Here is a 24,511-nt window from a genome sequence, read left to right as displayed (position 1 = left end):
TTTGATGGTAATACAATTTGGTGCCGTTGGATGAGTAAACCAATGCGGTTTGGATTGAAGTTTCATTTTTCTTTGCTTCCATTTTGGTGTGGATGAGGCCATCACAATTAATTTCTCAAGCTTAGCAAGGCTTTGGCAAAGGGAACTCTAATGTTCCATTTCCCCACTGAGGAGTGGGAAATTTTTAAGGAAAAGAGGCCAAGAGAAGGAATCACTTCTAGATTAAACATTGCGTTGACTTGCTGTGTGACTAAGACAAACCATTTACCTCTTTGTCCTTTAATTTCTCCATCACTGAAAATTGCTTTGCTCCCCTGGCGCACAGCAATTTTGAAAGATGAAACATGAGTTTTGAAAAGAAACATGCCACATAATTTTGAGGCATTAGACTTCTGCTTTTGTAATACCCACATGACCACCATTCATTAAATTATTTGACTAGGATAATTCATTATTACTATTGATGATATAATTGTTATTGCCTTATTACTGTTATCATACATTTCAAGTTCTTAATAGTGTTTTTATTTGATATAATTCCACTTGTAGTTTATTTTATTAAATGAAAGTATCTGGAGTGTCATTTTCAATATTTAGAGATTTGGGGATCTGTTATGAATTAATATAAAATACATGTTTAAACCAGATTCCTGCATGTTTTTTTACAACCTCTCATTGAGTTACCTGAAGAATTTTATTTGAAAAATTAAATATTGGAAACTTACAGCTCTGTGAACTTATTAAAGGAGGAGTAGAAAAAGGACCAATTGTCCCTTCTGCTTGAGGCTCCAAAATCACAGACCATTTTATCTCTAACTTCTTAATGGCTGTTATGTGTCCTTAGGTTAGAAATTTCAATAAATTTTAATTGTACAATATACCTTGTACTTAATCAGTATATTAAACTATTTTAGAAGTTAACTTCCTAGTTATTAAGCCTGAAATTAGCATCATTTTTTAAAAATATATCTTTTAATGATTTCAGAGAGGAAGGGAGAGAGAGAGATAGAATGATGAGAGAGAATCATTGATTGGCTGCCTCTTGCAAGCCCCCTACTGGGAATTGAACCCGCAACCTGGGCATGTGCCCTAACTCGGAATCAAACCATACCCTCCTGGTTCATAGGTCAGCACTCAACCACTGAGCCACACCCCCCAGGCAGCATCATTTTTAATGTTAAAGATCTTTTTAAATTCAGAACAGTGATACCCAATACTCAATTGTCTCCAATGCTTCAACTCTACCTTTATGTCTCTTGTGTCAATTCAGTTAGTTTAAAAGACATGGCTGTTATCCATTTCCCCTACTGAGCCATAGGTAAGATGGGTCTTTTTTTTGCAGGGTTGGGGGGGAGTGCCATGGGGTATGGAATAAAAAAGCTAATGATGTACAGACCTAATGAGCCACATGGATGAAAGAGGATTCACATCTTTATTATTTCCTGACACAGGCTTCAAATTCACTCAAAGAAAAACAGAAGTGCGAGGCCCAGGCACTTAGGCAAGGCGTTCCGCTGCCCGGGCAGTATGGGGGCAGCATGCCGGCGTCTTCCAGCCATCCCCACGCCGCTCTCGAGGGGAAGCCCAACAGCAGCCACCAGGCTCTCCTGCAGCATTTACTGTTGAAAGAACAAATGCGACAGCAGAAGCTTCTTGTAGCTGGTAATTAACAAGGGCGCCATTTGGAGATCATAGGGGGGCTTTTATTTTATCAGCGATGCAATGTGATGTCTTTTTAACTCAAGACACTGAAAAGATTTACCATTTACCAAGGTCTCTCTGATACCTGGTACTGTGGGAAAGGCTATAATCCTTAGTTATTTTTCTAGCTCCATGAAAAAAAAAAAGGTTGACCTTATTTAACCTTCACATACCAGAGTGGAGTACGGGTGAGTCATTGGTCAGATGCACGCCTGTTCAATGCTCTGGCACTTCTGCCTTCACCCCATCCAACCTAGCTTTCTTCCTGTGTATCCTTCATATCTGTGTTGTAGATTCTTGTGTTTTCTTAAGCAAAATTGTATATGTGTACGTGGATACTTTTTTTTCAGGTGGAGTTCCCTTACATCCTCAGTCTCCATTGGCAGCAAAAGAGAGAATTTCACCCGGCATTAGAGGTACCCACAAATTACCCCGTCACAGACCCCTGAATCGAACCCAGTCTGCACCATTGCCTCAGAGCACATTGGCTCAGCTGGTCATTCAGCAGCAACACCAGCAGTTCTTGGAGAAGCAGAAGCAATACCAGCAACAGATCCACATGAATAAAGTAAGCTCCCAAGTCAAAGTGTCATGACCACCATTGTGGCAATTGGGGTTCTCTTCCTTGTTCTATGCACTCAAGCGGAGAATGTTGGTGTATATCATAGTTCAAAGGAGATTGCCATCCGGGCTCAAGGACACCATAACACTACCGGGTTTTTCAGCATCTTTGCGTTCATGAAGTAGCATTTGCAGCAATTTTGAGATTGTAGATGAGCAAAGTCTTTTATGACTGAGCACCTATTTTAATACATAAGGATATGCAGGCACATGTGTGCAGAGCCTCGTATCTATAGCAGAAAAGGCTCGAGGCAGAGTTGAAGGTGGTGAATTGACATCTCAAAAGGTTTGCCCAGGTGCTGGCAGAAATGACAAGGTTAGCCAGCAAGGTATTTTCCAGCAACTCGTATGTAGCCATGTTAGAGCTGGGTTTTTTTTTTTTTAGCATTCCCCACTTTGTTCCAAACAGTGTTTAAAACAGTTTCTCAGAACCTTGTGGTCATTTCCTCCTGGCAGCCCTGTTGTGGCTGAAACGGACAGCGAACGAACGTCTGCATAATACCACATCCTTAGGCAGTCTCCTGCTGAGGCAACCACAAGCAGTGATTGCCACCTAACAGCAGCAGGAGGGCTGGTGAGGCGTTTTCAATGAACTTTTAAGCCAAACTGGCCTACAGAGTTTTGCTACTAGGCTCTGCTATGGTTGATGTACGAAACAGAATCTTCTCATTCCTGGAGAATATTAAGGTCCTGAATATCAAGATTCTATCTCCTCACCTTTGTACTGTATCACCTACAAGTGCCTTATGGAGGCATTATATACTGAGGTATCATATTGAGAAGTGGTGTCCTGTTTACCAATAGACAGCTTAAAACTGGCTTAGTATTACAATGTTTTGTTCTATTGTAAACAAAGCAAAACCTCACGGGCCAAGGTCTACTCATCTTTCTAAGAGCAGTAGGAGAAGGGGATTTTCTCATCTGCTTACCTGATTGCAGGTGGGCCTAGAGCAGTGATGGCGAACCTATGACACACGTGTCAGAGGTGACACGCGAACTCATTTTTTGGGTTGATTTTTCTTTGTTAAATGGCATTTAAATATATAAAATAAATATCAAAAATATAAGTCTTTGTTTTACAATGGTTGCAAATATCAAAAAATTTCTATATGTGACACGGCACCAGAGTTAAGTTAGGGTTTTTCAAAATGCTGACATGCCGAACTCAAAAGGTTCGCCATCACTGGCCTAGAGTGTGTCGCTTCTCCTTGGCCTCCACTTTACAAGGCAGAGCCATGAAGGGAGAAGCATGGGCTGAAGATGACACTACTGAACAGAAATTCTTCCAGCCCCGCCCTTGGATGCTCTCAAAGATTATGCATATTTGTGTGGGATGGAGAGTGCGGGTAGGTTGCTAGCAGTGGCAACTACCAACTACCTCTTTTGCCATTTTTCAGTCTACTGCAGCCTCCTTTATATCATCAGATTAATGCCTCTTTTATCACTATCGCATTTCTCTAAATTATCAAATTATTTTGTATCAAATCAGTCTTACCATAGGAGGACCAGCTTCCTTCTGGTATAGTGGTGTAATACTCATGGACATAAATGTGCTGCTGCATCTGTTTGCTGTGTGATGGTAGAGTTAAGTTTGTTTGTGGACTCACAGCACTACTTAAAACTGCCAGGTATTCTTGAAAAATGGTCCTGTGCCTAGTGAGAAAAATGTATATGGAAGGAGTTATTAGGAAGCCTACTTTTTGCCTGGTAATATTCTGATCTGGATATTTGTTAGATTCCTATGAATACCTTTAAGAATATTTTGGCATACATGTTTTATGACCTATAGCAGTGGTCGGCAAACTGCGGCTCGCGAGCCACATGTGGCTCTTTGGCCCCTTGAGTGTGGCCATGAAGTTTCAATCGCACTGTACGTGCGCACCCGCACGTGGTATTTTGTGGAAGAGCCACACTCAAGGGGCCGCGGTTGCCAACCACTGACCTAGAGTGACCACTGTTTCAGGCTCAAACGGTATGCTGGTGTCAGAGTCTTCATACTTTGGTATTACACTTGAGGTTTCCAAGGCGATGCTCATCTCCATCATGTGGTAGGAAGTAAGATGGAAAGCAGGCATTTGCAGTTGAGCAACGAGGAAGGAAAATTTATCAGAGCCCTTCTCCCATGTGGAGCTGATTCCTTGGAATCTGTTAAGAATTCGTCCTGAAATTAGAAACAAACTTATACTTTTAGGTACCTGTTTGTACAGTGGTTTGATTATGAAATCCTGTCTTAATTAAGCAAAATGAAGTCCAGAAAACTTCAAAGCACAGAGCTGATCTTTCTATACCAACCCCTCTCGGCTCGGGTGTTTAGATTACTCATGCAGGTCTCCCCTTGGCTTTGGACCAAGTCTGTATTCCACATGTTTAATCAAGATGGTATATGCGCATTGGGTATCCTCCAGATTTTGAAAACATTTCACCTGCCCTCCATTGTCAAAGGGAACAGAGAAGAATGTGATTAAAGAAAATATTAAACCTCTCCTCTCTTCTAAAGTATTCACAATAGAGCCATCAAGAAACCAATAGCTACAGTTCACCCTACCCCATCAGGTGATGAAAACATTTATTTCACATTAAATGAGGGCCATAACTTAGATGTCAAAGCTACCAAGTTTCTGCCTAAGAAGATATTTATATGTCCTATAACTATTTAGACTATCCACTAATGAGAAATAAACACAAAACTTTATATCATTTTTTTCCTGTTATCTTGGATGAACTGTATTGAATCCATTCAAACTGGAGCCTGGTAGTTGACATCATAAAAACATGGCCTTTTCTTTCAAAATACTTATAATATCAGGGAACAGGCACATGTGAAGATACAGACATGCAGATGACATAGGTTGAAATGTCTCTTCCTTTTACCCCCTCAACTTCCTTTGGGGAAGAGGAGATTTAGGGAAGCAAAAATGGGGAGTGACAAGAAAGAAAAAATAAGTAGGTTTATTTCTAAACCTACATTATATTAACTTTGATTGGTCTTCATGGTATGGAATTTTTAATGATATATTTCAATTGCTAATGATCTTTAAAAGAATTAGAAGCAAAACTATACTTTTCAGAGCATAGTTTATACAATGATTTACTTACTACATTTTGAAGACTTTCCCATAGCTTGCTATAGTTTGAATGCATTTATGAAAGTAAGTCATCCATGCCTGTTATAACTATACTGTGTAAATGTTGTTAATTATAGTAATTAATTTATCTGCTTTTTGCCTGATTTACAATGACATTTACATGGGAAATTTGTGTGTTGTAAGAATTATTTGCCTCATATAATTATGGTGTAAGTACTCAATAGCTTAGTAGAGGTATCCCTGGGATGAGTTTATATAATATTCATGTTATATCTACACTATAGGGCAAGATAGAAAGTTGAGTGGAAATCCTGTCCAAATGATATATCTCTGCTAATCAGTATAAACATTCTACTCTCACTGAAAGTGTTTTGAGAAGCTTAACCATAAGAAATTCATGACTTAAAATGTTTGTTCTTTTCTCTTTTCGAGACATTGGAAAAATTCAGAAATGCATTAAACAGTTTTTATTGCTAATATATGGTACATACATGCAATGATAACTTGTGAGCCTTTTTTAAAAATCACAAGTTTATGTCAGTATCTTTTACTTTTTTTCTAAGATTTTTAAAATTTGATTTTTAGAGAGTGAGGGAAAGAGAAAAACATTAATGTTAGAGTAACATCAATCAGCTGCCTCATATATGCCCCCTACTGGGGATAGAGCCCAAAACCTGGGCATGTACCCCGACCGGGAACCAGCAACCTTTCTGTGCATGGGATGACCCTCAACCAACTGAGCCACACCGGCCACAGCTCTTTTGCTTTTTTTGTTATTGGAAGAAAAACATGGCTTCTAAAATAGAATTTTCTTCATAAATACAAAAGAAAAGAAAAGTAAGAGTGTATTGGTAATTTTCTTCTGAGCTTGTTTTAAGTTAAAGTATTACTACAGATTTTCCTGTAAAGTAAAACTATGACCAGTGAAAACAAAACACACCTCAATTACTTGGCTATATGTATGATTTTTGAAGTGTTCTGACCACTGCCTATTTAAATGATGGGCAACTCTCAAGTCGCGCCGCCATCTAAATGATATACAGAAATCTTCTGAAGTATCTTCAGGCATTTTTATGGTGAGATAATTTGACGTAGACCACTGCCCCCAGACCAATGACATTTTCCTTTTGAATTCCTTTATTGCTACAGTATTAATAGAATAGCATCATGTCTAATAGTTCCTATTTTAACTAGAATTATTGTATCTTTTCTAATACCTATATTTCTCATATTCATTCTTCCAAGTCCATGTGAGCAGGAATTTAAAGAAACCTTTCTTCATTCAGTACTTATTTGAATTAAATAGTGGTCTGTGCTTCTATCCATTTAGCAAATCATATTGAGTTCTTGCTTTGTGCCAGGCACTATTTTAGGCACACCAAGAAAACAACATTCAGTGTCCTCATAGAGCTTACAGTGTGGGGAGCGGGGGAGTGCGATGTTCCAGTCAACAGTCAGGCACCATGTTAAGTATTAGGATAGAAGACATGAGGGAAGGAGCTTGTTTTCTTTGAGGAAATAAGACTTGAGACTTGTTTGGTTACTTCTCAGATTGTCTTGTCCGCTTTACATCTTTTTTTTTTTTTTACCTTTCTCTTTTTCTTTCTCTCTCTCCCTCTCTCTTTTTTTCTTATACATACTCGGTGATAAATATTTTATACATTCCTATGACTGGACACGAGCCAACACTTAAAAAAAAAGTCACGTAAATCATGAGATGATATCTTATATATGTCAAGGTTCACTCCAGATATAAGTATTTATTATATATTTATTACTGTGATACTTAGGCATTTTGACATGAGAGCTATTTTATCATAATAAAAATATATTTAAGACACGACCAGTAAAGGGCAGGCCAAGCAGATGTCCTGTGCTGCCCTTATTCAAACAGGTAGATATTATATCTGACAAGCAAGGCATGAATACAATTTGGCTCAAATGCTGGAACAGAGCAAATGGAAAGCTTTCATTAAGTTTTAGAAGAGAATTTTATACTTTATGTGAGTAGTATCTGTTATATTCCTTTTCTTGACATAATTTCTAACATAAATGTTATATATTCTCTATAAGCCCTCATGATTCATACCCACTCCTTGTCCTCAATAATCCATCCACAGCAGCCCGAGGGAGTATATTCTTTCATGCCTGTGGTCACATACAAACAGAGCATGTATATGTATGGGTGTTACTTTTTTTTTTTATTAAGTGTTCCTGAACTCAGTCCTAAAATAAAGCTATTTTGTGTACTGTTGAGCAAAGAGTATATTTTCCCAAAAAGATTAATTTGAAGAGCAACTATTAGACATATGCATTCCAAAAGGTTTACATTTCTGAGTCACACTTCATATTATCTAACAAGTAAACACTTCATATTAGCTTTATTTTAATAAAGGTAATTCTATCCATGGCTTACTTGTGGCAAGACTAAAATTTTAAGTAAAATTAGATGAGGACCATGGACCAGTCTTGGCTTTGTTCCTGTGCCTATTTCTCCTAATGTGTCTTTCCCTCTTTTTCTTTTATGTACTATGCATCTTCCCAGCACCTTCTCCATTGGTTCCTTCGGGATAGGAGCAGTTAAATAATACCAGCTCCCTTTACATGTAGGATCTACTACGAGCTGGGACACCATACTTATGTCCTTATGGTTGTTATCGCCTCAAACTTAACAACTCGCTATTTTTTAATATCAAGAAACTTAATTTAGCCCAAACCGGTTTGGCTCAGTGGATAGAGCATTGGCCTGCGGACTGAAGGGTCCCAGGTTCGATTCTGGTCAAGGGCATGTACCTTTGTTGCAGGCACATACCCACCCAATAGGGGGTGTGCAGGAGGCAACTGATCGATGTTTCTCTCTCATCGATGTTTCTAACGCTCTATCCCTCTCCCTTATTCTCTGTAAGACATCAGTAAAATATATTTAAAAGATAAAAAGAAACTTAATTTAAATGGGCCTAGGTATGTTGACCAAGGTGACAGGGCTAGCAGGTTACAGAGCTGAAATTCGACATAGGATGTATGTCACAACAGTCTGTGCTTCACCTGGATTTGTGCTTCTGATTTTAGTGTTGTTCCTGTCACCAAGCAGGAGACAAGGTTTTCCTAATTTCATTTTTGCCAAAAAGTAGAAGACTTATAATTAAAAATAAGCCAAACAAACAAAAAGGGAGGTCATCTTTTTTTTTTCTTTTTTTTTTTTTTTGGTGTTTGGGTTTGTCAGAATGAAGAAATCCCATTTCCTTGCCCGGCTTCCCAACTTTCCATGCATTGCCCTCCATCTTGGAAGGTTTTGTTGTCATTGTTACTGGTTTATTTATGGACCTGTGGTAGGACATTCAGATATCCTGTTGGCTTATAATGCTTTCCAACAGTGCAATGGGAGTGCAGTGCAGAGCCAACTGCCGCCAGGCCAGGCTGCATTCCTCTCCTGCACGTTGTAACGTTGCCATTTTTTAAGCGTGGGCAAACATCTCGCAGGCATCCTGAGCAAACCCGGAGTTGAAGGTCTACTGACTTCATCATGCTCAACTGAAATGCACATGTTGGCATCTCATCCATGGGTAGTTGGAAAATGCCTTGTTTTAAGTTCTGAAAAATGGATGAGCAGAAACTTAAACTGGGCTTTCATTTAGGAAAGTAGGCCTTACTGTTGTCAGGTTTAATTTCTCTCTATCCCTTTGACAGCTTGTTTCCATGCAGCGTCTTTAATCACCATTTTTGGATTACATTCTGTCCCTTAGATGGATAGTATGTCCAAAAACGTTAGGTAGCACTGAAAGGCAGTCTTAATTTTATAACAGTACAAAGGCACCTAGGTTATTTATCTATCTCTAGAAGTTTATAAGAGAAACTTTGACTTTACTCTTAAATAGATGCTTTTTTGACATGATTAGCTCAATGTAAATAGATCTGTGTAGGTATGTAGTCGGCTTAAAAAAACAACAACAACAAAAAGACACCACTTAGGCTGCAATACCAGCTTACATCAGCATAGAGAATTCATATAGAAGCATTTCACTATATAATTACAAGTGGATGGTTTATAATATACAGAAGATGGCTTGTGGCTTTATTATTAGATGTGATGAAATCCTGTGTTTGTAAAAGAAACTAAATGACCATTTCAGGGGATTAATGTGTAACATTCATACACGTCCCCTGTGCTGCGTTCATAACTCGAAGATGCAGGGAAGGACCTTGACCTTTCCTCTTCACTCCGCACTGTTAATCTAGGCAGAGACGCTGTTACTGAATGAGAAAAACAATAGTTGGACATGACTATGAGGTAAGAAAATAGGAGAAAGAAACATATCTGGGGAATTAAACCATGCAAATAGTTTGACTGATGTTGATTCCAGGGAGTTCAAAGGGAGAGGGAAGCTAAATAATTTGGTTGTTTCCCAACCTTGACAAGTAGTTTCATTGGACAGAATGAAATAATTAAATCTTAACTAAAGAATTTTTAATATAGCTAAGTGATTTGTGGACATGAAAACCACCAATGTGTAGCTGTCTCCTTGTTGCAGATTTTGGTTACTTATAAGTTCTTGATTATAGATCTCCCCCCCCCCCCTATCTTTCTTCCCTTTCTCTAAATAGTTATGAAATCTGAGGAATTATAGTGACCCTGAAATGTCAGATGGTCTAGAGTATTCCCATTCTTTCTGGCAGAATTGCATCCAGGGCTGTGCTCCCAAAGCCTGAATGTAGCATTACTCGCTTGCTATCAATTTAGCTGTATCAGCCAGCAATAAAAATTCAGTTCTACAAAATAATTCCTGGCATGGAATAATTTATGATGTTCCACGGAGATTTATTAGCAATCATTATGCTGCGCACTGAAAATGAAAATAAAGAAAGCATGTTCTTTCCCTGAATGGGCTCACAGACCTGCAGACAGACAATTCTATTCAGAGATAGTTCTACATAATATATAGCTTATTTTAATAGCAAGATCAGGAATGTGTGATATCCTTTCCAAGAGAGGTTTCTGGTATCCCATAAAATGATTTATTAGTTTTGCATCGTTGGTCAAAATGTCGAACCTCTTTGTCCAATAATTCTCTAATCTGTCCATTTTAGAGGTAGCTGGTGAGGCTCACCCAAGAGAGTGTACTGAAAGTGCTTTGTAAACATAATAAGCAGTACTGAAATCCTAAGTCAGTATTTATATTCTTACATACAACTAAAATTTCTTTTTTTAAATTGATTGATTGATGAGAGAGAGAGAGAGAGAGAGAGAGAGAGAGAGAGAGAGAGAGAGAAGAAACATCGTTTTATTTTTCGACTTATTTTTGCATTCATTTGGTTGCTTCTTGTATGTTCCGTGACCAGGAATTGAACCAGAAACCTTGGCATAAAGGGGCCATGCTCTAACCAACTGAGCTACCCAGCCAGGGACTAATAGTCCTATTTTTCTTATTCTGTTAATGGAGATGATTGTCTGGAAGGACTAGACTATTTCCAAGGCACACATTTCCCACTCGCTTCAATATTGCATCAAGCTTTGTTGTCAACCAAACCACTAAATTTTATTCCAGTTTTCTCTTACATCTTTGTATTCATCATACAGCTGACTTTGTTTTCTCTTTGGAACAATATTATGATTAGTCATTGGATTTTTATTGAGGTATAATTTACACACAGTAAAATTTATTCCTTTTGCTGTACAGTTTAGTGAGTTTTGACAAATGCATATTATCATATAATTACCACAATCAAGATGCAGAACAGGTCCCTCAGCTTCCAAAATTCCCTCTGCTCGCCTTTGTGGTCATTCCCTACCCCTACCTCCAACCCCTGGCAAGGTAGTTGAATTTTGTAAGGAACATATAAAAATGTCACAATTTTGAGGATGATGTATTTTGAAAGCATGCAGACATCAGTCCTATCTGATCTAAACTGCGGAATGTTCAATCAAGAAGGGACCTAAGGGGTTATTTATGGTGGCCTCTAGCTGACAGTCATAGACTCTATCTATTCCATTGAACTGCTGTCTTTGACCCACCTGGTGTCTTAACAGCATTTTGAATTTTTGGTGAATCTTTAAAAGTAGACATATTTCAAATATAATTCTGGATTTCTGGCATCGTTTGAAAAATTAAAAAGCCTTGCCATTCTGCGCACACATTTCCACGTGGCAGTTATCACCTGGCGCTTACTCTTGGTTGTCGATTTTAAATAAGATTTGCAGAGCTGTCCAGTTTACCAAGAAAGGGATTGACCAATGGGGGGAAAGGGAAATGTTCACAAGTCACGTGATAGGAAGATCGTTGGCTTTGAGATCTTGTCTGTCCTGAGACAGTTCACAATCTCCAAGGATTAGGAAAAAGATAAATTAATAAGAATGCCTTTACTTGCTGTGGCTGTATTCATTATCCTTAAAGAGCAAAAAAAGAAAACTTTGAAAGAAAGTACTTTCAGCTGAAAATCAGAAAAGAGATTATCAGGAAAATTCTGTTATGTAATATAAAAGAACATAAAATTACACAGTGCTGTAACAGAAGGAAAAAGAAGTCCTCTGTGTTTCAGTTAAGAGGAACCCCTAATAGTTCTTGTTCTCTTGTTGAGGATTTCATGTTCTGAAAGGTCGATCTTCCCGTTTCCATTTTTGCCCACCTCCATTCAATCTTCCCTAGTGGCCAGGGTGATCGTTTACAAATGCAAATCAAATTATGTCAAAAGCTTGCTGAAGACTCCCCAGTGGCTCCTTACTGCTTCTAGGAAGAAATGCAAACATCTTAGACCTACTAGGCTGTCCTGATCTGTCTCTTGTCCCCCAAGTGACCTCATCTCCTACTGCCTTCCCTTACTTACTGAGCTCCAGCCACACTGGCCTCCTCTCCTGTCTGCAGGGAATCTCATTCCACCTCCAGGAGTTGTGCTGTATGGAAGGTTCAACCTCCAGCCTTTTCATGAATTGATCTTGGTATGGGAGTCTCTCTCAGCTCACGAGTCAACCTCTTAAGAGAAGCTTTCTCTACACAGACAAATTAAACACAGGCACGCCCCCCATCATTCTCTAGCACATGAAGTTCCAGTCCTCAGTTGCTCATTTTCTGTTTACTCCACTGATAATTTGCCTAATGCTCCTCTCTCTTCCCAGGGCCTGGCATATATAAGTGCTCAATAAAAATTGTTGAATGAATGAAAGAATGAGTGGTTAACTTTCTCAATCTAGCTGAGAGGAGGAAATTTTCATTCTCCTCCACAGAAGTTAATACTCATTTAAGTTATTGAAATATTAGGATGTTTTGAGAGCCATAGAAAGGATATTTAAATTCCAGGTATTGTTTTAGACAATCATTTAGAGTTATAAACAAGTTTTTATTAAGAATTTACTTGGTTCCTAGATTAATTTTATGTACCTTCAATATTGGTAAGAAAGGATGTTTTTCAGTTTAAAAATTTAATTTATGTGAATAAGGAACCAATATATGGAAAATCTTTCTCTCTTGTTACTTAATTTTGGATCTCCTGGTTATTTTCCTAACATGCACAGAAGCTGCATAGCATGGCGTATTCTGGCTGGAAGCAGAGTTCTCCTCTAAGTAGACCTCTAGATTTGAAAGCCCTCCAAGCTCTGCATGTTGTTTTTGAGAACATTTGGTGTATACCGAATCTGTTTGTGAATTGAGACCGAATTTTATCCTTATTTTTAAATCTAGTTTCCTTGGAGCTTAAGGGGAAGATTTTATTTTCCAAAAGAAGAATTTTACATTTATTTAAAATTAAAAAAACACACAAAATATGTGCTATTGCCATGCTCCAAGTAAAATCTGCCTTAAAATCTGAGGCAAAATAAGAAAGCATTGAGTTGGGGTAAAGGTCATTTTACATAGTTTAATAATCAATTTCAAACTTGTGCTTAATGATTTGTTGATAATTTCAGAAAATCAGATATCTATCAGAAACAGATTTACTCCCTATACACTCCTGTTCTTAGTTGCCATTCCAAATCTGAACATATTTGTAGGGACATGAAGGATTTCTGTGGCAAAAGTTAAAAAACAGAATTTAAAGGTATTTTATTAAAAAACACTTATGCTTGTTGACCCCTAGACTTTTATCAAACAGTGTGCCTTACACCAAGATGAGCTTAATGGGTTAACGTGTAAAGATTAGCAGCACAGCCTTTAAATATGTAATGAATTATACAACATTTGCCAATAGAACATATGATGTTCAACATGGAATATAAGACATTTAAATTATGGACTTGCTATGGATATGACCATATTAGGGGTTGATAAGAATTGAAGGGTTGAGTTATAATGTCTGGAGTGTTAGACATTTGGATAAATCATGCAATCTGGCCTACAGACTATCTGTGTGTGTACGCATGTGTGTGTCCCAAATCCAGAATGGTCAAAGGATGATAGCATTCTTAGTGTTCATACAGTTGCTGGACAGTAGCATGGAGAACACAGAGCCACAGTGACAGATGAGTAAGGACACAGATAAAAGGGGCAGGAGAAGCTGTACAGCCATCACGTTCTTCATCTCAGCTGGGTTCCCACCAAAGTAACTCACCTGGTGTCAGACAAATGACACGTGGTGTCTCACCCATGGGGCCTCAGCTGAGATGCACACGGGCTCGCCCATTTATCTGCCACGCAGATGGTTCGTCTTGTGTTCTCTCGCCAGCAAGGCAACAGCTCAGCTTTGCTGGGGGATCACCTCCAGATGTTCAACCAAAGAGAGACCCTGCCACCCCACTGAGAGTAAGCAGACAGCCCCTCCCTGCAGCTGGGGCCACTCAGCGACAGTACAAATTCGAAAAATCACCATCTTGGTAATGGTCACGTTTGTAGTTCAAAACCACATAGAACACACCATTGTCTGAGTGCTGACTTTCTTAGGAAGTAGCCAGAAGCTTACAAATAGTACCAAGTTATCTTTTATTTCAAGTATCTTTTAAATAAGTCAGAGCTGGCAGGCAGGTTTTCTGTAACTTTTGCTTGTAGCTTTCCCTTGCTGATGTCACTTGCTAATTTTTCCACATGGGCCAATGTGACTGTTTAAACAAAAACAGCCTTTGTCAAATACCTAAAATAAAGAAGTGCAGGCTAACACCTTCTACGCCTTTATGTTTTGCCATGCCGGCTGCAAGATGTCCCAGGTATCTATGTTACATTTCGTGAAACTTAACAAAGAGCACATTTTATTCCAGCGATGGTGAAATAGTGGTAGTTACGTATTGTTCACATCAGCATTGGCGTTTGTTTCATAACCTGGGAAGAAAAGTGTCAAAGCATTGCTACCGAATATTAAGTTTTCGAATATTTATGAAAAAGACAATTAAGGAAAAATGGGGGTAAATCCTAGATTTTTTTTGACCCAGGCAATTGGGTAACAAAACACTTCACTCAAATGAGAAAATAGGTGATGGATACGTTGGAGTGGGATGGGAATGAAGATGATCTTTGAACTATTTAAAGTTTGTGGTGCCTATTCGATATTCCAGATCTAAGCAAAGACGTGAAGCACGCAGCGGAACATGCAAGTTTGGAGCTTGGCGGAGACGTTGGAATTGTATTTATATTCATTCAGTTGTCATCAGAATATAGTTGTTTCAGAGGAGAGTGCAGAGTGGAAAGGTGTAAAGACATCTAGGTTTCTACTCGTCTTTGGAGATGATTCGGTTTTTCTTGGGTGTCTTTTCTTGAAGTGTCTTCCTTATAAAATAAGGACTTGAAAAATGTTATAAAACTTCCAACACCAACATTATGTACCTAACTGATCTTCATGCGTAAGTGGCTGTTTTATGTCAAGAAACATTTCTTTTTTACAAGCCATGCAGCGGTTGCCAACCTTTCGGACCTCAGGGACCACCAGGGGTCCGCGGACCACCGGTTGGCGACCGCTGCGGTGGTCTGCCCTTACAAGAGGAGCCTTTTGCCATTCGGACTCCTTGTGCAGTTAGCACCGCATCATTCATTCTGGGAGTTTTCTGCCTCGGGTTTCCTTCAGTGCATCGGAGTCAGGGGAACGGCTGGGAAGAGTGGCATTTTTTCCAGGTTGCACTTTAAAGATGTTACACACATTTCCTCTGCGTATCCCTGTCAGTGAGGTTGTACAGACTGATCCAACTTGATTCATGGATGAGATGATGTGGTTTCTGAGCACTTCAGTGACCTCAGAAATATAATCACAGGTCAAATTTTAGAAGGTTTTCGGTTAAAATGCACATATGGTATATTCTGTGAACACTCAGTGTTTTGTCAGTATTAGAGATTTTCTTGGGCATTCTTGCTTTCTATGGGAAATTACATTCCAGTAAATTCACACAGTTTGTCTGGCCTTTGGCTGCACCAACACTAGTAATATTAATCTCTTATTTCAAAGGTGTCTTGTTTTTCTTTCTAAAATGCTTCACCCTCACCGACCCGTATTAATATTCTATTTAAATTGCCAATAGCTTGGACATTCATGCGGTCATTCTTGACTTTTGTAACAAGAATGATTTCAGTCAAATAGTGTGGATGAAAGCCTGTCTGTTGTGAATTCTAAAGCAAATGGGAAAGGAAAATAATGACAAGTGAGAAAACTCAAGGAGTTTTTACTGTGAAGTTCTACGTGATGGTTTATGTTGGGGGGGGCTGGGAGTTTATGCAAGAGTGATGAAAATACTGAAAGTGTACAAATGAGAACACTCCAGCAGAGGGATAATGTGTGATGGAGGACAGAGTGGATGATTGCAGGAGTGGAGAGATCCGGGGCATTAAGCCAATGGATTGGCTGGGACAGGAGTGCAGACATTGCTTTTATTGTAACAGGAGGAGGGTGAATGGGACAGTTGAGTTTCTCTTCCGATGCTTCTATTTTCTCAGTGAAATGAGAAACAAAGGTATCAGCAGGGAGTGAGGAAAAGTTCTGGATATTAGAAGTTTGAGGAGAGAGAAGGTCATTTAAAACAGCCATTGGAAGAGTAGGGGTAAATTAACTAAATAAATGTAGGGTTGCCAGGACCCATTTGAGGGTGATGATCGTGAAATTGAGGAGAAACACTCAGCAGTTTATTTGTTCATTTGTTTCCTAGCTTACTCAGCTGCTTGGGTTTGGGAAAGATTTATTATTAACCCAGGTTAGAAGTCCTAATTTTGAAAAGAGAGGGAGTTAAAGATAAGGTAAGGGAGTGAGTTTTAATGATGGGGAATGGGACCTCATCCAGCAAGGAGGGAAGTGAGGGAATGAGGGGAGGAGGTGATGGGCACTGAGAATGGGGTTGGCTCCATAGTTTTTGGGACCCTCCAGGTTGGAGTCAGAATGGTTACCGTAAGAATATTCTGAGGATGAACCAGAGCAAAGGAGTAATGTTTGAAATTGAGAGTTAGGTGAGTGTTGAGTTACAGATGAGGGCAAGTCTAGGGTGTGATCCTGAGTTGGGAGCTGAGGTACAGCAGAGGGCAAGGCCACTGGAGCTGAGGAGGGCAAGGCACTGAGAGGCCATGTTGGAACTGGGAAGGAGAGGAAGAACAATACAGTAGTCTTCACTGAGCAGGTGGTATGTGTACCTTCCTCTTGGTTGTTAAATACTCCTGCAGTCAAGCATCCAGAGCTGGAGAGGATGCGGGCCACCCTTCAGTAAGCAGGGACTTGTGACGGGGCATTTCCTGGACAGTGTCCCAATGCTTTCTGGCTAACTTTTCACGCATGGCCCTCAGTTCCTGGGCTATGACCACACATACGATAGACGGTTTTCTTTTCTCTCTTGTCCTCTTCACCTTTATTTCTACCCCTCACGCACATAACTAACTACTCCTTTCCGTTGTCCTTCATCTTTCATGGCTCAGGCTAAACGTAGCACTTCCTTGATGAAACCTTCCCTCACAATTCACATTCGACTCCATTCCAACTGGTACATACTCTTATAACACCCTCTGCTTTTCACTTTTTTTTCTCATTTACCATACTTGAAAGCAAGAATGAGTTTAGTTATCAGTCTCTAATACACTCCCTATGAGCTCCATGAGGGCAGGGCGATGACTGTTTTCCCAGTGCTTAGAGTGGTCTCTTAAACGTAGTTGGCACTCAATAAACAGGTGTTGCACAATGAATGAAAAGTCCCAATCGTTCTACCTACAGTGAAATTGAAGGGCTTCATCAGTGTGTGCAGGGCCTTTTGAGGTTTTTGCCTAAAGCGGTTACAACTCCCTTCAAAGTTTGAATACTTAGGTATTGTAACTCTAAAGCGTGTATTTAGTTTTAAAAATATAAGTAGGTGTGAGTGAGAGGTAAACTTGAATTTTACACAGAAAAGTCTGTATTCATGACTTTAGTGGTGGTATTCTGAATGTGCTGCTTATAACATAATTGGCATGTTGCTCACATGGGCACTGACTCAGCGGAAAACTAACCACTTTTGAAAACACAGTTCAAGACCTGTGCAGATGAGCAGTCAGCAGACTCATTGTCAAATAAAACAAAAGGCCTAAGAGAGGTGCAATCACCTGAGGATTCCCTCCACCCCTATTATACCATGGTATTTTGCTATTGTTTAAATTAAATTAATGTTACCAGTTATCTTTTTTAATCAGTGAGCAGTTATTGCAGATTATGTATGATTTAATTTACAAGGTAAATAAAGGTCTAGATAACACTTCTCAAATTAAAATATAATCCTTTGCTTCTTTCCTAATATTTAATTTCCCTTTGGATATGTTCATAAAACATTTTTAGTGCTGTCAAATTTTTTTTAAGTTCTGCATATTTTTAAAGTTCAGGATTTCAAAATCAATATTTCTATGGTTTACAAGTATGTATAAAAAGGTGTTGCCTGGCCGGTGTGGCTCAGTGGTTGAGCATCAACCCATGAACCAGGAGGTCACGGTTTAATTCCCGGTCAGGGCACATGCCCCAGTTTCAGGCTCCAGCCCCAGCGCGGGGAAGGGAGGGGGTGTGCGCAAGAGGCAGCCAATTGATAATTCTCTCATCATTGATGTTTATCTCTCTCTCCCTCTTCCTTCCTCTCTCTGAAATCAATAAAGATATATTTTAAAAAAAGAAAAGAAAGAAGGTGTTTTATCATTTGACCACTTAGGTATAGGACAATTAGATGGAGAAGGACTCCTAGGATTTGTGCTGTCTTTTATAGTGGTTGACATTTGTTGAAAAATGAGATTTTTGGAAAATTTTCAGTAGCTTTCCTTTATTTTCATTACATTTCCTAGTTTGGGGGTGGGGGGGGGTGGGGGGGGGGGGACAAAGTCCAGGTTTCTTTGGATTAAATTGACTCAGTACAACCTGTCCTTGTGAACATTTTATGATTTCCATAGAAAACGTTTATTATTTACCTCTTTTCCACCATTTTCTAAGTGTGTTAAAGAGTCGTTAGAAATCAAAGTGTATGTTGCTGCTCTGTTACCACCAAGAACGACTGAATTTTGAACCCCTCGACACTCTCTTCTAGCTGCTTTCGAAATCTATTGAACAACTGAAGCAACCAGGCAGGCACCTGGAGGAAGCGGAGGAAGAGCTGCAGGGGGACCAGGCGATGCAGGAAGACAGAGCGCCCTCTAGTGGCAACAGCACTAGGAGCGACAGCAGTGTTGGTGTGGAGGACACACTGGGACAAGTTGGGGCTGTGAAGGTCAAGGAGGAGCCAGTGGACAGTGATGAAGATGCTCAGATCCAGGAAATGGAATCTGGGGAGCAGGCTGCTTTTATGCAACAGGTAATAGGCAAAGATTTAGCTCCAGGATTTGTAATTAAAGTCATTATCTGAACATGAAATGCACTCCAGGTTTTGGTCAATGGATATAATTTCCTATCACTGAATAATTTGATTTTAGTGTTTAAGGGTTCTAACTAATGTGTATATATCTATATAGAGGTCTCTCTCTGTACTGATCTCTGTATAGATATCAAGGTTTCATTGAAATTTCACGGGCCAGGAAATACCTGCTACACTAATACGATACCACATAGTTATCCAAGTAACTAACAGGCTTTAAATCCATCCTCAAGCCTGCCACATCAATTACTTCTAAGGAAAACGAACTCACTGTTGTTTTAGTTTCTCTGTTGAGATCAGTGACTGCTGGATAGTGTCCCAGTCTGATCAATGACACATTCTATTAGTTCTTGATTTCTTTTTGATATGTAGAATTCAATTTTCCCAGCGTTGTACATAATGTATCATGCTACAGTCTTGAACACTGTTAAAGGTAGTCTGCCCCTTCCTTCCTCTCTCATTTCTGTTAAGTGAAATGTTCTGGTTACCATGCCAATAGTCCTAGGTTACTGTATAGATTGCAATTGAAAATATTAGGAATAGAGGTGGTTTTAAATATATAGATGCAACGTACAGCACTATTTTAAATATTACATGATGTCTCACCGAACACTGCTCATTTTACTTTATCTTGTGTTATTTGATGACACTGTCTATCAAAAAAAGATCAAGTGAAGCAGATGCAAATGCTGTTAAGAACTAACGTGCAGCCTACGGGCCAATCAGATACCCTATTGTAGTATCTGCAATTATAGAAAACACAGCAACAGTAAGATTATCATCTAATATGAAGTCAAAATCACATTTAAAAGAAGCAAGCATATCATATTTTATTATCATTATCCCTAGGATCTCTTAAGTATAATTCCATGATGACATGACAGACGCCATACCATTTTGGCAAAATTAGCAAGGTGGCCCTTAACAAAAGAACCTACTTGTACATAATGCACCTTTAGAAGGACTGTGTCCTTTGAAGTTATAAAATACAAACAACTTTGAAGGCAACAGAAGACTGTTTATTTAAGTCACTTCTTTGTCAGGTTCCTGCTGTTCTCCTACAGAAAACGGATTCTATGAGGCTGAGCAGGAAATGCCTTGTGGAAACAGGAAGTCCAAGTGATTCATGTGCTGGGGAATGTAGGGGGCAGAAACGGAGGATAGTGTTTTACTCTTTCTGTTTTTAAAGGGCACTCTATGAATTGATTTATTGTCTAAGAAAATAACACCACAAGTCGGGAAATTGTTAAGGAAGCTTTTCACTGGAACATTTCCTTCAATACTCCTTTTTGATATGTTTACCTTGTTTTATAGGTTTACTTTTGTTAAGCTAGTTAAAGATTTGTCATATTAAGGCCCCTTTAATATGAATAATCCAAATTGACCTAGAATCTTTGTGACTTTTTTTCCTATTAAAATATTTATATTTCTAAATCCGAGGTATTAAAAGGTGTAGTATCCTGTTTCAAAGGAGATACAGCAGTTTTGCCAAATGTAGACATTGTACAATTGTATGTTACTGGCATGTGTTGTTTACATTTTGCTGTGACATTTAAAAATATTTCTTAAAAAAAGGTTACTGCTAAAGATACATTATCCTTTTTTAAAAAGTCGCCATTCAAATTAAATTAATATAACTAGAAGTTAGAAAGTTTAAAACTTTTCCATATAATGAAAAAAGACCTGATAATTTGACAAATAGCTATAACACTTCCTATTACCAACATATTTTGGTTAGTATATTCCTTCAGATTAAAATGACTTTTTGTCAGTTATTTTGCATTAAAATATGGCATTCCTAAGATAAAATTGTATATTTTCTCCATCTCATAAATATACATTTTCTTTAAAGTCTTTTTTTCAATTTCATAAAAAAGGGATAGTGCATCTTTTAAAATACATTTTATTTGGGGAGGAACATGTGGCTGAGCAGACTTTTGTATAATATTACTTCAAAGATATGTAACGAAGAACAAAAAAAAGCCTATTTTTTATAATGTCACTTGAGAGAGCTTCATCAGTACAGTTGGTGGACGTTAATTTGTTTGAATTTGATATTCTTTGAATTTAATCAAGAAACTACCTGGAACCAGTGAAAAGAAAAGCTGGACTTAAATAATCTTAGAGCTAATTGATAATTGTCTCTTTTAAAATCTACTGTATTTATTATAATTTACACCCTTGATGGTGATTTCTTGTTTTGTGTTGTAAATATATTGTTTGTATGTTTCTCTTCTTGCCTTCTGTTATAAGTCTCTTCCTTTCTCAAATAAAGTTTTTTTTAAAAGATCCCCTTTCATACATATGGCTTTGTGTAAATTTGATATCTAATCGAATTCGAAGCTCATGCAATAGGTGTCACATACCAAAATATATTGCCATTCTTTGTTGAAACAGAAAAACAAACATATTTTGAGTAGTTACTTCTATGCCATTAAAAATAATAAATCCAACAATAATGATTTTAAAGTATTTATGTCAGCCATGATCAAGTAGCAAATACAGGTAAAATTTGTTGCATTTTTAATACCCCAGTGTGGCCTTTTCCATGATATGTTATCATCTTGATGTCAATATAAAATTTTATGTAAATAGATGTCAATTCCTAACTTTTCTCAACTTAAAAAAGTTATTTTAATCAGATTAATGTAATCCCTTGAATATAACAAGCACTCAATAAATATGAATATAAATAATTTATCATGTATTATAACAGTACTATCTACTACAGTGAGAGTCTGACCTCTAAGTATAAAGTGATAGTACATAAATTTAAAGAGAAAGGAGTAATTAAATTACCTCACCTTAGATGGAAATAATTATTTAATACGACTGTGAGAAATAAGGAGTCTGACTCAGGTAAAGGGAACTGGGCCAGACACATCCCCCAGGCCATGCCAGACCTTGTTCCTCTTCTGGTCAATTGCTAGCAAAACTTATTAGCCAATAGTTCATAATGTGTTGTTGTGTATTTGGTTCAATAGGTTAAAAATATTTGTTGTATTTTCTTTGATCCCCTTAACCTAACTGATAGTGTCATACAAATTAAAGTTACTCTAAGTCATAACAGTATTGCCCTAGACTGTTAAAAATACTGGAGCTAATATCATTGACTATTATAAAATGGACTATCATTCCATAATGCCATACATTTGATAATTTGGTCAGAATTGTGGGAATATCTTCGGTATTAGTCATGCTTTCCTGAAAATTGCCTTTGGACTGTAAAATTACAAGATGAACTAGGTACCAGCCATCCTCAAAAAAGAGATGGAGGATTCAATTAGATAATGGTTTTATACTGTATGTTTGATTTCCAAAGTGTAAAGTGGCTATTTCAATAAAAAGCATCAGTCTCAGCTTTTCTGAAGAAAGTTTTTCTCTTTTCTGAAGAAAGTTTTTCTTCAGAAAAGTGGTTTTTGCCAGGACTCACAATAAATATCCATTACATTTCCTTAGTGGAGGTGGCTGCTGAAATGGAGATTGCTGCTTTTCATAGATCTGAAAAAGATAGTCTTTAAGATATTTTTATGTTTCATCTTTCTTTTTTTCTAAAGGCTGTAATAGGAAGAAATTCAGACACTACACATTTTTTTGAAACCTAATACTCAACAGATATACTATAGACAACAGTATTATTTTTGATGTGGCATTTCTTTGTGATATTTTTTCATTACTGGAAATATGCAATTGTGGGTATATAATTGTAGGCTGACGATGATAAATAATCAAGGTCTTCAAATTATAACCAATTATAATCAGGAACTCAGAGATGCAAGGGAAGGATTTTGAGAGGTAGGTTGCCATTTCTTTCATAATCAATAATTTTAAAGGGAAGGAATGGGAGAGCAGTCAAGCAAATAAAACAGGATATTGGGAATGTGACTTTTCAGAACCTACTGATTTCAGAACCTATTCTCATTTTATAAAACAAAACAAAACAAAACAAAAAACAACTTCTTAAAGGCTTATAAACTGTAGGGTTTAGACAATGAAAATTTGGGGGATCATCTTGATTTGCAAAAAGACTTTTAATTAAATTTTAACTATTGCAAACATACACTGTACCACATTTTGTTTTAAGTATATTGCATCTGTTAACTGAGTCCTCAGAACAACCTTATGGGGTAGGTATTATTGTCCCATTGTAGAGTTGAGGGTACTGGGTCACAGAGAAGTTAAGGTCAAGGTCACCCAGTTAGTGACACTCTAGCTCTCATTCGTACCCACAAACCCAGGCACTAGAATCCCTGTTCTCAAACTTCACCATCACACTGTATTATGTAACATCCTTTTACATGTCCAAGTTTATTAGTACATTACCCTCCCCCCCCCCTTTCTCTGTCCATCTGCATTTTCAAACTGTTTTGAATCAGTTTTCTCTTTTAATCATTGCTGTAATTTAGGAGATTAGCACTCTTATTTTTTCCTAATTCATAGATGAGAAATCTAATTATTGTAAACATTTATGCTCAATTTTTAGAACCGTGAAAATTTGTGAGTTTATCTTTTCTGACCAGTGGATGGACACTGGATTGTTTTCATTTGGGGGGTATTATGAGCAATGCTGCTATGAACGTCCATGTACAAGTTTTTGTGTTAACATATGTTTCAGTTCTCTTGGGTATATACCTAGGAGTGAAATTGCTGGATCATAAGGTAACTCTGTTTAACTTTTGAGGAACCCCCAAATTATTTAACACAATGGCCTCGTTTACATTCCCACTAGCAGTGTATGAGAGGTTCCAATTTCTCCGCATCATCTCCAACACTTGTAATTGTCCCCTTTTTTGTAGCTAAACTAGTGGGTGTGAAGTACTAGCTCATGGTTGTTTTGAATTTCTATTTTACTAATGACTAGTGATGTCGAGCATCTTTCCATTTCTTATTGGATGGCTGTACATTTTCTTTGGAGAAATGTCTATTGAAGTCCTTTGCCCATTTTTAAATCGCCTTGCTTGTTGAGTTGCAAGTGTTTTTAAATATATTCTGGATGCCAGGCCATTATCAGATATATGAATTGCATATATTTTCTCCCATTCTGTGGGTTGTCTTTGATTTTCCTGATAAATGGCATTTGATGCACAAACATTTTTAGCGTCATTGAAGTCTAATTTACTAATTTTTCTTTTGTTGCTTATGCTTTTAGTGTCACATATAAGAAACTGTTGCCAAATCCACTGCCAACAGAGATATACACCTATGTTTTCTTTTAAGATTTTTATAGTTTTAGCATTTACTTTCAGGTCTTTGGTCTATTTTGAGTTATATACATTATTTTTTAAATATATACTTCCATGCGTTTGAGTTATTTTTAGAGATAAGAGCTTAGTAATTATTGGACTCCATTTTCTCATGCATGAGC

General features: G+C 37.9%; 1 protein-coding gene across 5 annotated transcripts in view; it reads left to right on the top strand.

Moving 5' to 3' along the window:
• Positions 1-24,511, top strand: part of HDAC9 (histone deacetylase 9) — an 828,595-nt gene that overhangs the window by 502,028 nt on the left and 302,056 nt on the right. For 2 of the 5 annotated variants that reach the window (XM_036327965.1, XM_036327966.1), the window contains 3 exons: positions 1,452-1,662; positions 2,052-2,269; positions 18,823-22,561. In XM_036327965.1, coding sequence (XP_036183858.1) covers positions 1,452-1,662; positions 2,052-2,269; positions 18,823-19,137 — 744 coding nt within the window. In that variant the 3' untranslated portion in view covers positions 19,138-22,561. Of the gene's footprint in view, positions 1-1,451; positions 1,663-2,051; positions 2,270-18,822; positions 22,563-24,511 lie in introns of those variants that run through there. The other 3 variants (XM_036327963.1, XM_036327967.1, XM_036327964.1) reach the window with 3 other exon arrangements.

The sequence above is a fragment of the Myotis myotis genome, unplaced genomic scaffold (assembly GCF_014108235.1).
Source record: "Myotis myotis isolate mMyoMyo1 unplaced genomic scaffold, mMyoMyo1.p scaffold_m19_p_11, whole genome shotgun sequence".
NCBI classification, from domain to species: Eukaryota; Metazoa; Chordata; class Mammalia; order Chiroptera; family Vespertilionidae; genus Myotis; species Myotis myotis.
The sequence above is the reverse complement of the archived record's forward strand: the minus strand, read 5'-3'. Positions and strand labels throughout refer to the sequence as shown.